Consider the following 12,748-nt stretch of genomic DNA (forward strand, 5'->3'; position numbering starts at 1 on the left):
GTTTGAAATGAGTTTTGTTTAATGTAGTATAACATGTAATTTGTTCTGAAATGCACTTTAATCGTATTCAAACATGAAGTTTGTGTGAATTATGTTATGAGTTATAGCATGTATTGTTGGAGAGAATTCATTAATGTAAGCATGAGTGTGCAAGCTCTGTTGGCTAAAATAATGCCTTTCACTGACAGGCTGAACTGTGAAAGAAGGCCACAGACTCGAGCTTGTATTGATCTTTTCTTTTTATTCATGCAGGTATGTTCACTTTCATGTTTCTGTTTATATTGTTTTTAATTTATGTAAAATGCTTTATTTTTTTTTATGAAATATGTTAAACAATATTGAGTTGTTTATTTGAGAAACTAAAATATATCAAAATGAGTAAATTGTGTTTCAGTTCGCGGTAAATGCGACTGAAGAGAGGCTGAACTGTGAAAGAAGGCCACAGACTCGAGCTTGTATTGATCTTTTCTTTTTATTCATGCAGAATAAAATCCGGCCTGTGAAATTTCTGTTGTCTGGTCTCCTTCAATATCAACACAACGCAGTGTTCCAATAGAGACCGGTCACACTAGGAATGACCAGAAGCCTTGAATTTAGCGATCTTAAAGAGCGCGATGGATTGTAGGGCGATAGAAGATCCGTTAAATGCACAGGAGCTAAACCATTTAGGGTTTTATAGGTCAGTAGCAATGCTTTGTAATTGATACAGAACTTTATAGGTAACCAGTGTAGAGATGATAAAATTGGTGTTATATGATCATATTTTCTTGACCGGTAAGAACTCTAGCAGCTGCATTTTGGACTAACTGTAGCTTGTTTATTGAGGATGCAGGACAACCGGCTAATAAAGCATTACAGTAATCTAGTCTCGAGGTCATGAATGCATGAACTAACTTTTCTGCATCAGAAACAGATAGCATGTTACGTAGCTTAGCAATGTTTCTAAGGTGGAAAAAAGCTGTTCTTGTAACATATGAAATATGAAGTTGCGGTCTAATATAACACCCAGGTCTTTTACTGTAGTGGATAAAGTAACAGGACATCCTTCTAAATTAAAGTTGTATTGTAAGAGGTTTTGTGGGCAGTTTTTTGAACCAATAAGTAATACCTCCGTTTTATCTGAATTTAATAGCAGAAAATTACACGTCATCCAGTATTTTATATCTTTAACACACTCTGTCAATTTAGATAATTTAGTGTTTTCATCTGGTCGTGATGAAATATATAATTGAGTGTCATCAGCATAACAGTGGAAATTAATTCCATGTTTTCTTATAATATTACCAAGTGGCAGCATATATATTGAGAATAGCAGAGGGCCTAACACAGATCCTTGCGGCACTCCATAGTTTACTGACGTTATCTTCGATTTTCCCCATTTAAACAGACAAAATGTTAGCGGTCTGATAAGTACGATCTAAACCAGCTTAATGCCTGTCCCTGAACACCAGTGTAGTTTTGTAGTCGCTCTAGGAGTATTTTATGATCTATAGTGTCGAACGCAGCGCTAAGATCGAGTAAAACTAGTATTGAGATACAGCCTTGGTCAGAAGCTAGAAGTAAATCATTTGTAATTTTAACGAGCGCAGTTTCAGTGCTATGGTGCGGCCTGAAACCAGACTGAAACTTTTCATAGATATAATTTTCTTGCAAGAAAGAGCACAATTGAGCGGACACAACTTTTTCTAGTATTTTAGACATAAATAGAAGATTTGAAATCGGTCTGTAATTTGCTAGGTTATTATGATCTAATTGTGGTTTCTTAATGAGAGGTTTTATAACTGCCAACTTGAATATTCTTGGAATAGGGCTGAACGATTAATTGCATTTGCGATAATATCGCGATATGATGAAACGCGATTTTCTAACCGCAAAAGCTGCGATTAAACTTTGGTCACGTGACACGCGTCAGCAGTAAAGCATGCTGCACTACGCCTACGGAGGAAACATCAACTTGGCACGCTACACATATAGACCTGGCATAGGCTACAGGAAAGAACAGTTTGTGTTTAATTTATGTGATATTGTGTTATAGATTCTCTCCAACGATTTTGTATCTATTCAGATAATTCAGAATAGAGTCTGATCTTAGTTTTAAACACAGATACGTGATGACGCTGCGTGTGCTTTATAAACAGCAATATTCTGCTTGCTTCTAATTCCTCTGTCTCACACACACGCACACACGACACCACTCGAACCTTCCGAAAAATAATCTTTCATAAAGTTCGGAGAAGTTGAAGCGAATTACAAGGACATTCGCGGGCTGCATTGCACAAGATGCGCTATAAGATACGCATCACGCGTGCTTTGCTTGATGTTACTCTTGTAGTCTCGCCCGCCGGCGCCGGTATTTTCCTTACAAATGCTCTACGAAGGCATCATATGTCTTTTGGAATACAGTTGGCTTATATATTAAAAATATGAAAATCACTGACAGAAGCTGCTTTCAGTTTCAAATACTCACGCGCGCTTTGCGAAGAGCGCTTGAGCATGCGGCTGTGAGCGACTCCGTCTACGTGGTTAAATGTACTTGCATCTCAAAATGCTTTTATGACGCGAAATTAATGTAAACGCAGTTAAGTTATTTTAACAGACAGGACAAACCACATCTTATATTTCAAAAGAGATGAAAACGTTCAGACAGCCTACCCTTAAATACTGAAAGCACTCATTGTTTATTGCTTGTAATGTTTTTAATGTTTTTATTTTATTTGCTTTTATGTTTTGGAGCTATATTAGTCAAAATTCTTAAGTTGTATTATTTAGTTTTTTTAATGTGTATTTCTTTTTAAAAGTAGCCTACTTATAATTATAAATATTTTAAGTTTTATTAATAAAAAAAAAAAAAGATTCCCATCCTATTTTACAGTGATGTATTGCTTGTTTTTGTTGAAATAATAGAAAAGATAAAGAGCTTAAAAATAATCGCATATTAAATCGCAATCGCAATATTGGTAAAAATAATCGCAATTAGATTATTTTCCAAAATCGTTCAGCCCTATCTTGGAACATGACCTAAAGATAAAGACGAGTTAATAATATTGAGAAGAGGCTCTTCCACTACAGGTAACACTTCTTTCAGTAGTTTAGTGGGTATAGGATCTAATAAACATGTTGTTGGTTTAGATTGCAATGATAAGTTTATTTAGCTCTTCATGTCCAATAGTTTTAAAGCGCTGTAGTTGTTCTTGAGGGGCGATAATTGAGGTTGAATCATAAGATACCATTAAAGATTGTACATTTACAATTGTGTTTCTGATGCTTTCTATTTTCTCAGTGAAGAAATTCATAAAATCATTACTACTAAACTATAACGGAATATTTTGCTCAGGTGGTGTCTGTTTATTTGTTAGTCTAGCCACGGTGTTAAATAAAAACCGTGGATTGTTTTGGTTGTTTTCTATTAGTTTGCGGAGGTGCTCAGCCCTGGCTGCTTTTAGGGCCTTTTTATAACGTGACATACTGTCTTTCCACGCGATTCTAAAGACCTCTAAATTAGTTTGTTTCCATTTACGCTCTAAATTACGAGTTTCTCTCTCTCTGTTGTACCATGGTGCTTTAGTTTTCTCTCTAACCTTTTTTAATCTAATTGGTGCAACAATGTCTAATGTACTAGAGAAAATGGTGCTCATAGTGCTAGTCATTTCCTCTAGTTCATCTGTTTGTTTGGGTTCACTGAGCAGCTGAGATAGATCAGGTAAGCTATTTGAGAATCTATCTATAGTGGTTGGAAGGATTGTTCTGCCTGGTCGATAACGTGGCGCAACATGACAAATTTCAGCAGTACGTAGTATACAAGTTACAATGTAATGGTGAGTGACATCATCACTTTGCGGTATAATATCTATATCGGGTTGGATTTGTTCCATGTGATAAAATTAAATCTAGCGTATGATTAAGACGATGAGTGGGACCAGTGATGTTTTGCTTGACCCCAAAGGAGTTTAATAAATCTGTAAACGCAGCCCCTAACGCATCATTTGTGTTATCTCCGTAAAATCTCCAACAATTAATGCTTTATCGACATTGACCGTCAATTGACATTGAAATCAGCATAGGGCCCTGGAGGTCTATATAAAGTAGCCAAGGCTAGAGACAATAGGGATTTATTTCTTACATCTAAGAGCGTAACATTTAGCACAAGTACTTCAAACCTGTTTTCTGAGTAACATTAAGAATATCTCTATAGATTGTTGCAACACCGCCGCCACGACCAATCAGACGGGGCTCATGCTTATAACAGTATCCTGGTGGAGTAGACTCATTAAGACCGAAATAATCATTTGGTTTAAGCCAGGTTTCAGTAAGGCAAAGTACATCGAAACTATTATCTGTGACCATTTCATTTACAATAACCGCCTTAGGTGTGAGCAATCTAATGTTTAGAAGACCTAGCTTTAGAAATAGTTTTTGTTCACTAATATTGAGATTTTCTGGTTTAATCACAATTAGATTTTTCCTAGATCCTACAGTAGATTTAATGTTTGACCTCACTAAACGAGGAATAGACACAGTTTCAATATAATGTTCTACATTGGTACTTATATCAATTAAGTTGGGACAGCAAAGACTGTGATTTGGACTTTGACTTACTAGTCATATGGTGTGTAACGCCTTGGAGATGTTATCCGACAGAAGAGCCGCTCCGATTCTGCTGGGGTGAAGGCCATCAGCACGGAAGAGCCTAGGTCGCTCCCAGAACAGATTCCAATTATTTACAAAGAGTAGTTTCTGTTCATTACACCATGACATTAACCATTCATTTAGAGCAAATAATCTACTGAACCTTTCATGTCCTAGTCGGTATGTGGGAAGCGGTCCAGACACGATGATCGTTGTTTCAGGCGATGTGCTGTGTACCGTCTCGATCAGGCTCCTGTAGTCCTTCTTCAGAACCTCCGTCTGCCACAGCCTGATGACGTTCGTTCCCGCGTGCAGCACGACAGCTCCGACGCGCTCGCGCTCGCGCTCGCAGATGTGCTATAATGGCGAATTGTAGCTTTCAGTGATGCGGGTGTAAATAAGACGATCGATGAGCGAGACCTCGCGTGCAATGTTAGCGGGCTAAGGCTAGTAGCGGAGGTTCGGAAAGTTGGATATAAGTAGCGATATCAAAGCAATCCGATTGTTTTTTATAAAGAATAGTATCCGGAGATATGTTTACACGCAGTAAAAAATAGAAAATATTCGTTTGTAAATGAGTGTTAAGAAGAAAATCAAGGATTATGAATCAATTCGATGGAGCTCCAAACACAAACAATGTGCTGCGGCGAAAAAACTACTTTTTGTGGCGACAGAAAAAGCTTCAGCCAATCGCATACTACAAGGACAACGTTTGAACTGGAAATACCTCAGGTACACCTATGTGAGAAAAAGGAGAGAGGAAAAGGAAACTAAAAGTGAACATTAGCATTCAGGCTCGTCTTCACTGGATGCTGATGATGAAGTGTGATGTGATGAATGTTTTCTCAGCTGTCGGCGTGAAAGTTTTGGAATGTTGAGGCTCAGAACGTCACAGAAGTAGCAAATTCGCGTCGCGGCTGATGTGAATGGTTTTGATGCGAACTATTTGCACGCGAACAATTCGCTTATTCATTTCGATTTTTCGTTACACGTCCGGTGTGAAAGGGCCTTACCGCATAAAAGAGCGCAGAAGCCACCAGTGCCATGAAAGACTTCAGCAATGACCTGCACACACCAAAGCACCTCCGTCTCCTCAACACACTACCACATTGTCACCATTTCAAGACTCCGGCTCCTAATAGCTTCCCCTGAGCAGTGACGGCTGTATTGGAAAAAAAATGTATTCTGTATTATGAATGTTTAAGGCCAGACAGGTAGTTTGTTGAGGTAAATTTGTAGAGAAAGACTACACGCCTATGCACATATATATTCAAATATGCATACCTATAGACAAAAAAACCCCAAAAACGTATGAATGTTGCACATTTGTAGATCGCTTTGAAAAAATCATCTGCTAAATGACTAAATGTAATTATAAACATGATTGGATGATGTCAAACTTATTTCAGATGTGATCAAACAAAGTCCTCTTTATGATTTATCAGGAACTCTGCCTTCTGCAGAAAGATAAATGAAAGACAAAACTGAACAAATGAAGGCAAAGATGAACAAATAAAAAGAATGAACAAATGAAAGACAACAAAAAGAAAATAACAAACTAAATAGAAGATAGAGAAAAAATTCATTAAATTGAATATTAAAAAAATAAAGAAACAAAGATAAAAAACAAACCGAAAAGACGCGGGAGCTTTGATTGCAAAAAAAAAAAAAAAAAAAAAAAAAAAATATATATATATATATATATATATATTTAGCCTACCAACTAAATATTAATCTCCAACACGCGTTCAATAACGCATGCGTCGTGGTGCTCTCGTGACCGTCGTCTCTGTTTGCGTCTCTGTTTACGTCTCTCTCTCTCTCTCGTCACACATAGAAAGTGAAAGTAAGTTCTCCTGTCGCCATTGTAAGCAGGAAAAATGCGAAATACGACACGGAAAAAACAGAGCATCAAAGTGTTTATCAGCGTTTAAGAAGGAATTTACGTGTAGTTTTATGATGTTAAAGCTGGAGGATTTGAGATCCTGTATCTTGTAAAAGTTTGATCAAGGTGAGTGTTAATGTGTGACTCATATCTCTGGAGGACATTTTACGTGATTGTTTGATATGAAAACTTTAATAAAGGGTTTCTTTCACATCAATGTTTCTTTTGTGTTTGGTGATGTTTGTGATTCTCCAGAAGTTTAACATTTTATGTGTAAACATGTAGGCCGATTCACACCTCGCAGACAAACGTCCACAAACACGTTTGTTTTTTTATTTATTTATTTACCGGATCAGTGTGTGTCGATGTGTGTCGGGGTTTGTTTTCTTTTTCACCCGAACATGTTCAATCAGTGTTTCTCGGTGTCAGTTATTTTTCAGAAAATTCTAAATCCAACGGCCGACTTGTTTGTGTGTGAAACGGCCCAATGAGCTTGAGTTAAAGCAGTCACATGATCCTTTTCTCCCACACTCCAGGGGCCTGTTTCAGAAAGGAGGTTAAGTGAAAACTCTGAGTATGTTAACCCTGAAATGAGGGAAACTCTGGGTTTTCCGTTTCAGAATTGGAGGTATGTCAAACCCGAGAAAACAGAGGAAGTCAAGGCCATTTCTGAAAGAGAGGTAACTTATACTCAGAGTCAGTTACCATGGTGACTTGCTCTGTGACCTAACCTTGTCGGGAGCATGTTTTCTTCGGTACACCCAGAGTGTGCCTCGCTCTCACGCTCTTTCTGAGAGTTTTTGTATTGTTTCCCGGACACAGACCCGTGAGAGTCATCAAAGAGGAGATTCACACGATTGCAGGACAGTAGTGGAGAAATCGGTTTAAATGAGGATAATCTGATAAATGACGTTCACTTGATAACATCTTGCTGTGACTTCTGAAAGTAACAGAATAATTAGAATTTCCTTTAGGATTTCCAGTGTGGTTGGATGCATTAATGACACGCATATTCCCATCATTGCACCTTCCGAAAATGAAGCAGATTACTGTATGGAATGGAAGGATGCCAGATGGAAGGGTAGATATATGCCGTAACCACCACTGCTGTTAAATTTTTTTTTGGTCATTTTTATTTCATACAAATACAAAAGCAAAAGTAATTCTTTTTCCTGTTGAATTTGACTATTCTTCCAATATTGAGTATCTCCGCTTCATCTGTCAATGGTGGTGCAGGTCCTCTGCCTTCTTGCTGTTGGCGGAGGAGAACTCACATGTTCATTTCATTAGCCTTATTAAAAAATGCAACAGGTTGGATTAGAGAACATTTAATTATGTGAAAAGAGAATTATACTACATGGAAACAGCTGCGGCACATTGAAATAGACACTGAATTATATTTATTTAATATGTCAAATGTTTGTAAAGTCATGTAGCCTACAGCCATGAACCTTTTATGCTTAAATATTTAACTGATTGAATTTTAGTTGCTGTGACGTTCTTTTTTTTTTTTTTTTTTTGGATACCATGAAAATGAGCATTAGTTCAATTACTTACCGTTCTGCGTAGAGAGTTTTCACCTCTGATATTATAACGGTGAATAAGAATTATAGAGTATAGACTCGGAAGTATGCAGACATCTTTTTGTAGAGTTCTGTTGCCTACTAATAGAAACTAACTCTATTCAGCTGTTCTGAAACCGAAAACTCAAGAGTTTCCCATCTCAGGATAAATCAACTCAGAGTTCAAGTTTTAACTCAGAGTTGGTTGAACCTCCTTTTTGAAACAGGCCCCAGATATGTTCAGCTAAATTATGAAGGTTGTTTAATTTAATAATTTAATTTAGTGTCTGAATGTTTCTTCATTCAGAGTCAGTGGAGGAGACCAAACTCATCAGATTCTGCTGCAGCTTCATCATGGCTGATTCACAAGGATCCAGAGATGGAGATTGTTCTCCAGGATGCAGGTACTCTCAACAAACATTACATCTCAGAAAAAGTTGTTTCTGCGTGAAAGGTTGCAAAAATGTTACATTATCCCCTCCACACAAGCAGACACACACAGATCAAAGAAAGTTTACAGAAAAAATATGATTTTCTTTGTCTATTTTTGTCTTGACACTAACATAAAATATTAAATAAAAAGATCATTGTTTCCTCAAAGTACTTTTTGATGCAGGATGAATGTAATCACAGTAATCTAAAGTATTAAAGGAAGTTTTATGTAACAAAGTTTGGGAGGAGCACGTTCAGGTAATCAACCAATCAGCACAAGAGGAAGCCGGTATAAATACCTCACCTCTGTCTCATGTCAAGTTTCACAGCATTTGGCCCCGCCTTTTGCTGTCATGTCCGAGATAGAGCTCTTTCCTTCTGATGACGATTCTTTCGTCACAGATGAGCCTCCATCGCAATCTGCCGATCCAAGGATTATTCCTTCTCCAACCACCAACATCATCGAGCCTCCATCCTCAAATCGGGGACGCCGGCTCACATGATCCTCTCCACGCGCGCCAAGACGCCAAGGACTCCCCTCACCACCTCCGGCGAGAAATCCACTATCTTTCTTGTCTACCTCCTCTCCGGTCCATCCAAACATCCCTGCCATAGGGAAATGGACTGTTAAAGGGCTGAGACAAGCCCTAATTAATTCTGACGTCAACTTTTCACGAAGATTGAATAAAGCAGAATTATTTAATCTATATGTCTCCTTGCAATCTACTCACCCTTCTCCTTCTGCTCCCACTTTATCGGCTCGAACGAGCAAGGCCCGCCAGGCCCCGATCTCTCGTCCTGCAGCTTCTCCATCTTCCTCACACGCAGTGCCGGGTCCCGCCCCGGTGTCACGCTGCCGCAGACCTTCAGCGAGCCTGGGCCATGCCCAAGAACCAGTCGCAGTAGGGCTTCAAACCCTTCCGGGTCAACTTTTCTCCTCAGCTCCTCCCACCACTGCACCACACGCTCCAGCCCCCTGCAACACCAACTACGCATCAACTCCTCAAACGTTCCCTTTTCCTCCTCCTTCCTACCTTTTCCCCTATCAATACTTTTCAGCTCCAGGTGCTCACCCTAGCGTGAGGATGTCTCTGCTAACTGGACAAGCACCGACGCAATTCCTTCCCTTTCCCGTTCCTCACCCTGCTCCTTTTCTTCCTCCTCCACCTGTCCCGGGGCCCGACTTTTGCATGAGGATGCCTCCGCAAACGGCCACAGCCCCGGCCCTCCCTCCTTTTAACCATCTCCATGCTCGATCTCCCTTCTCTCTCTTTTCAGCAACACCTCAACCAACTCCTCCAAACGCTGTCGCCGCAGAACCTCCTCCAGTGACGAACAACATCAGAGCTCAAATCCTCGCAGGTGCGGATGTGGACTTGGGCTCTTTACTGTCCTTGTTTCGCCCATCAGAGTCCAATCGCCATGTGGACTGCGGCGATATATCCGTTACTTTAAAAAACAACACACAGGTTTCGTCACGCACACTATCATTGGCCGAATTTTGTATTGCTTTCAACCGCTATACTGAAATTATATGTTCTGCTTTTCCCCATAGATGGCGCAAGCTGAACGATTATCTTTCCATCATAGCGAAGCTCGCGCTGTCGTATGGGGGTAGTCATTTCTACACGTACAACAAACTGTTTTCTGCCAAATGCGCTGTACGTATCTCCCAAGTGAATCAGTGTCCTTATTGGGGGAGCGTTGGATACTGATCTCCATAACAGAGTTTTTCTCGGATGCCGAAATATTTCATGCGCAATTTGCAGATCCGTCAACCATGCCACTACGGCATGCCCTCAAATTAATCCCTCAATTCCTCCCTACCCAGAACAGAATCAAATTAAATCTACCAGTTATGTTCCGCGACCCGCAAGAGAGGATCACTCTTTCGGTTGAAATTTTTCAAGCAGAGCCTCACATGGTACATCTAACAGACAAGTATGCAATAATTTCAACGAGGGGAAATGCCCAAGACAACGCCGTCGCTTTCTCCGTGTTTGCAATTACTATGGTGGTGCTCACGCCCGCGGCGTATGTCCTGTACAAAAGTCTGTAAATAAAAGTGCAAAAAACTATCTTTCGACTCCTGTGAATGTACCCCGACTGGCCGAGGAATTATCTCATCACCCCGATGTCAACTTTACAAATTATCTGCTGTCTGGTCTCAAACAAGGTTTCAAATCCGGCGTAGAATGTCAGCCCACTCAAAACATCATCTGCGATAATCTTCAATCCTCCCTAGCAGAGCCTGAAGTAGTAGACGAACTAATCAAAAAAGAAATCGAATCAGGTTTTCTGATCGGCCTTTCAAAGCACCCCCGTTTGACAAATTTCGTATTAGCCCCATAGGCGTGGCTACCAGAAAATTTTCAGGAAAAAAGCGCTTGATAATTTATCTCTCAGCCCCTCATAACTCTCTGTTTCCAAGCATCAATAGTCTTATCCCTCTCGAAGAATATTCTCTTCATTATCACGATATCGAACAAGCCATAACAATGATAAAAATCACTGGACGTGGTGCATGGATGGCAAAAGTAGACATCACTTCGGCTTTTAAAGTAATGCCAATCCACCCAGATTCATGGCATTTATTCGGTGTGAACTGGCGGAAAAAGTTTTATTTCGCTGTGCGTTTAACTTTTGGCTGCAAAAGCAGCCCCAAAAACTTCGTCACTCTGTCCGAAGCCATATGTTGTATTCTATCCAATAATTACGCAATTTCTTACCTTCTCCATCTGCTCGATGATTTCTTAATCATTTCACTGCACAACGCCATCCCCGCGGCACACCTCCTCACGGCGAAAAAAGTTTTCGCAGAGCTAGGAATCCCGTTAGCTCAGGAGAAAACAATGGGTCCAACTACATCCATCGAGTTTTTGGGCATTCATTTGGACATCAAAATTCCAGCCTTCACTGCCTAAGGAAAAAATCGATCGAATAATTTTAATCGCGTCCAATCTCATAGACTGGCAAAATTGTTCCAAATGTGAACTACTCTCGCTGCTTGGCCACCTAAACTATGCTATGTGCATAATTCCGCAAGGCCGCCCTTTCATTGCGCTTCGATATTCTATCTTGTGAGTGGGAACCTACATCAGATCCAGCCGCTTCCACATCAGAAACGCTCACCAAGCCCTAACTAATTAAATCGTTAATTTCCATCACCTGCTGCACTCCATTCATTGTCACTCTCCAAACTTTTCAAAACCATTTTGGCTCGCCGTATTCACGCCCGCTACAATAAACATCTAAAATACAGTGTATTTTTTACAATTGCAGGCTCCCCCGTTCGCACGCAGTGATGGCTCCCTGTTCGTGGGCCGGGCTCTGTCCCCCTTCCGAAGCACCGGTCAAGCCCTCCCGTTCGAATTGCAGTGAGAGCCTGCCTGTCTTAGTCATCGCCGGACGGCCGTGCTCGTGTCGCCGTGTGGGCTTCCCGTTCGTTGGGCCGCGAGGGGTCTATTCCCGTGTCCCAGCCCCCTTCGAAGCGCCGGTCGAGCCCCTGACCGAGTTCAGCGGGCGCCCTCCGTTCGACTGCTGGCGGGGCTTACCCGTCCGATGCTGCGAGCATCCATGCTCCCGTCGGACGTTGCGAGGGCCCTCCCGGTCGAACGGCTAAACTCGTTCCCAAATCACACTTGTATAAATCTCGTGTCGTACTCGAGCTGACAGTTCGACTACTGGCGGGGCTTACCCGTCCGATGCCGCAAGCATCCAAGCTCCCGTCGGATGCTGTGCACTCTTGGCTGGTTTCTATCCCAGTAAAGGGGGAGTACTCTGGGTTCGGGCAAAATTCCGAGCTCGGAGCCCTCCCCCGGACAGCATGCCAAATATACTTAAAATACTACGTCTGATTTCATGTACGTGTGAACTCGTGAAACTGAATCTGTTCTCTGTTCCAGTTCAGTCCAGCAGAAGAGCTCAAACCCAGAGTCCAGCTGTGTGTCTATGAAGAGTAACTGGTCTATGGACCCACCACTAAAATTTAAGAGTGGAGACAAATGGCCTGATCTCAGGTATATCATTTATATAAAAGATGTGCTTATAGTATGACACTTTTGAATTAGAATCATAATTTTTTTCAGTCAGTCAGTCTAATTCTAGCAATGACATCAAGTAAAGTAAGCTGAGATTTTTTCCACCTCTATATAATGGAGTAGGTGTAAAACTGAGTGTATTTTTTAACTGCTGGTTTAGGGCCCGTATTTATCAAGCTTCTCAAAGTGTCATTTTAGTCTTA

At 40.7% G+C, this 12,748-nt stretch overlaps 1 protein-coding gene across 1 annotated transcript in view; it reads left to right on the forward strand.

Annotated features, from left to right (window-relative positions):
• The first annotated feature begins 6,443 nt into the window (after positions 1–6,443).
• The window catches only part of LOC311306992 (uncharacterized protein), a 363,786-nt gene continuing 357,481 nt past the window's right edge, over positions 6,444–12,748 (forward strand). Inside the window, exons 1-3 of the mRNA XM_084435673.1 lie at positions 6,444–6,637; positions 8,381–8,477; positions 12,411–12,524. Of these exons, the coding sequence (XP_084291799.1) occupies positions 8,428–8,477; positions 12,411–12,524 (164 nt within the window). The 5' untranslated portion in view covers positions 6,444–6,637; positions 8,381–8,427. The remainder of the gene's footprint in view (positions 6,638–8,380; positions 8,478–12,410; positions 12,525–12,748) is intronic.

The sequence above is a fragment of the Rutilus rutilus genome (assembly GCF_951802725.1).
Source record: "Rutilus rutilus genome assembly, chromosome: 17".
In the NCBI taxonomy this organism is placed as follows: Eukaryota; Metazoa; Chordata; class Actinopteri; order Cypriniformes; family Leuciscidae; genus Rutilus; species Rutilus rutilus.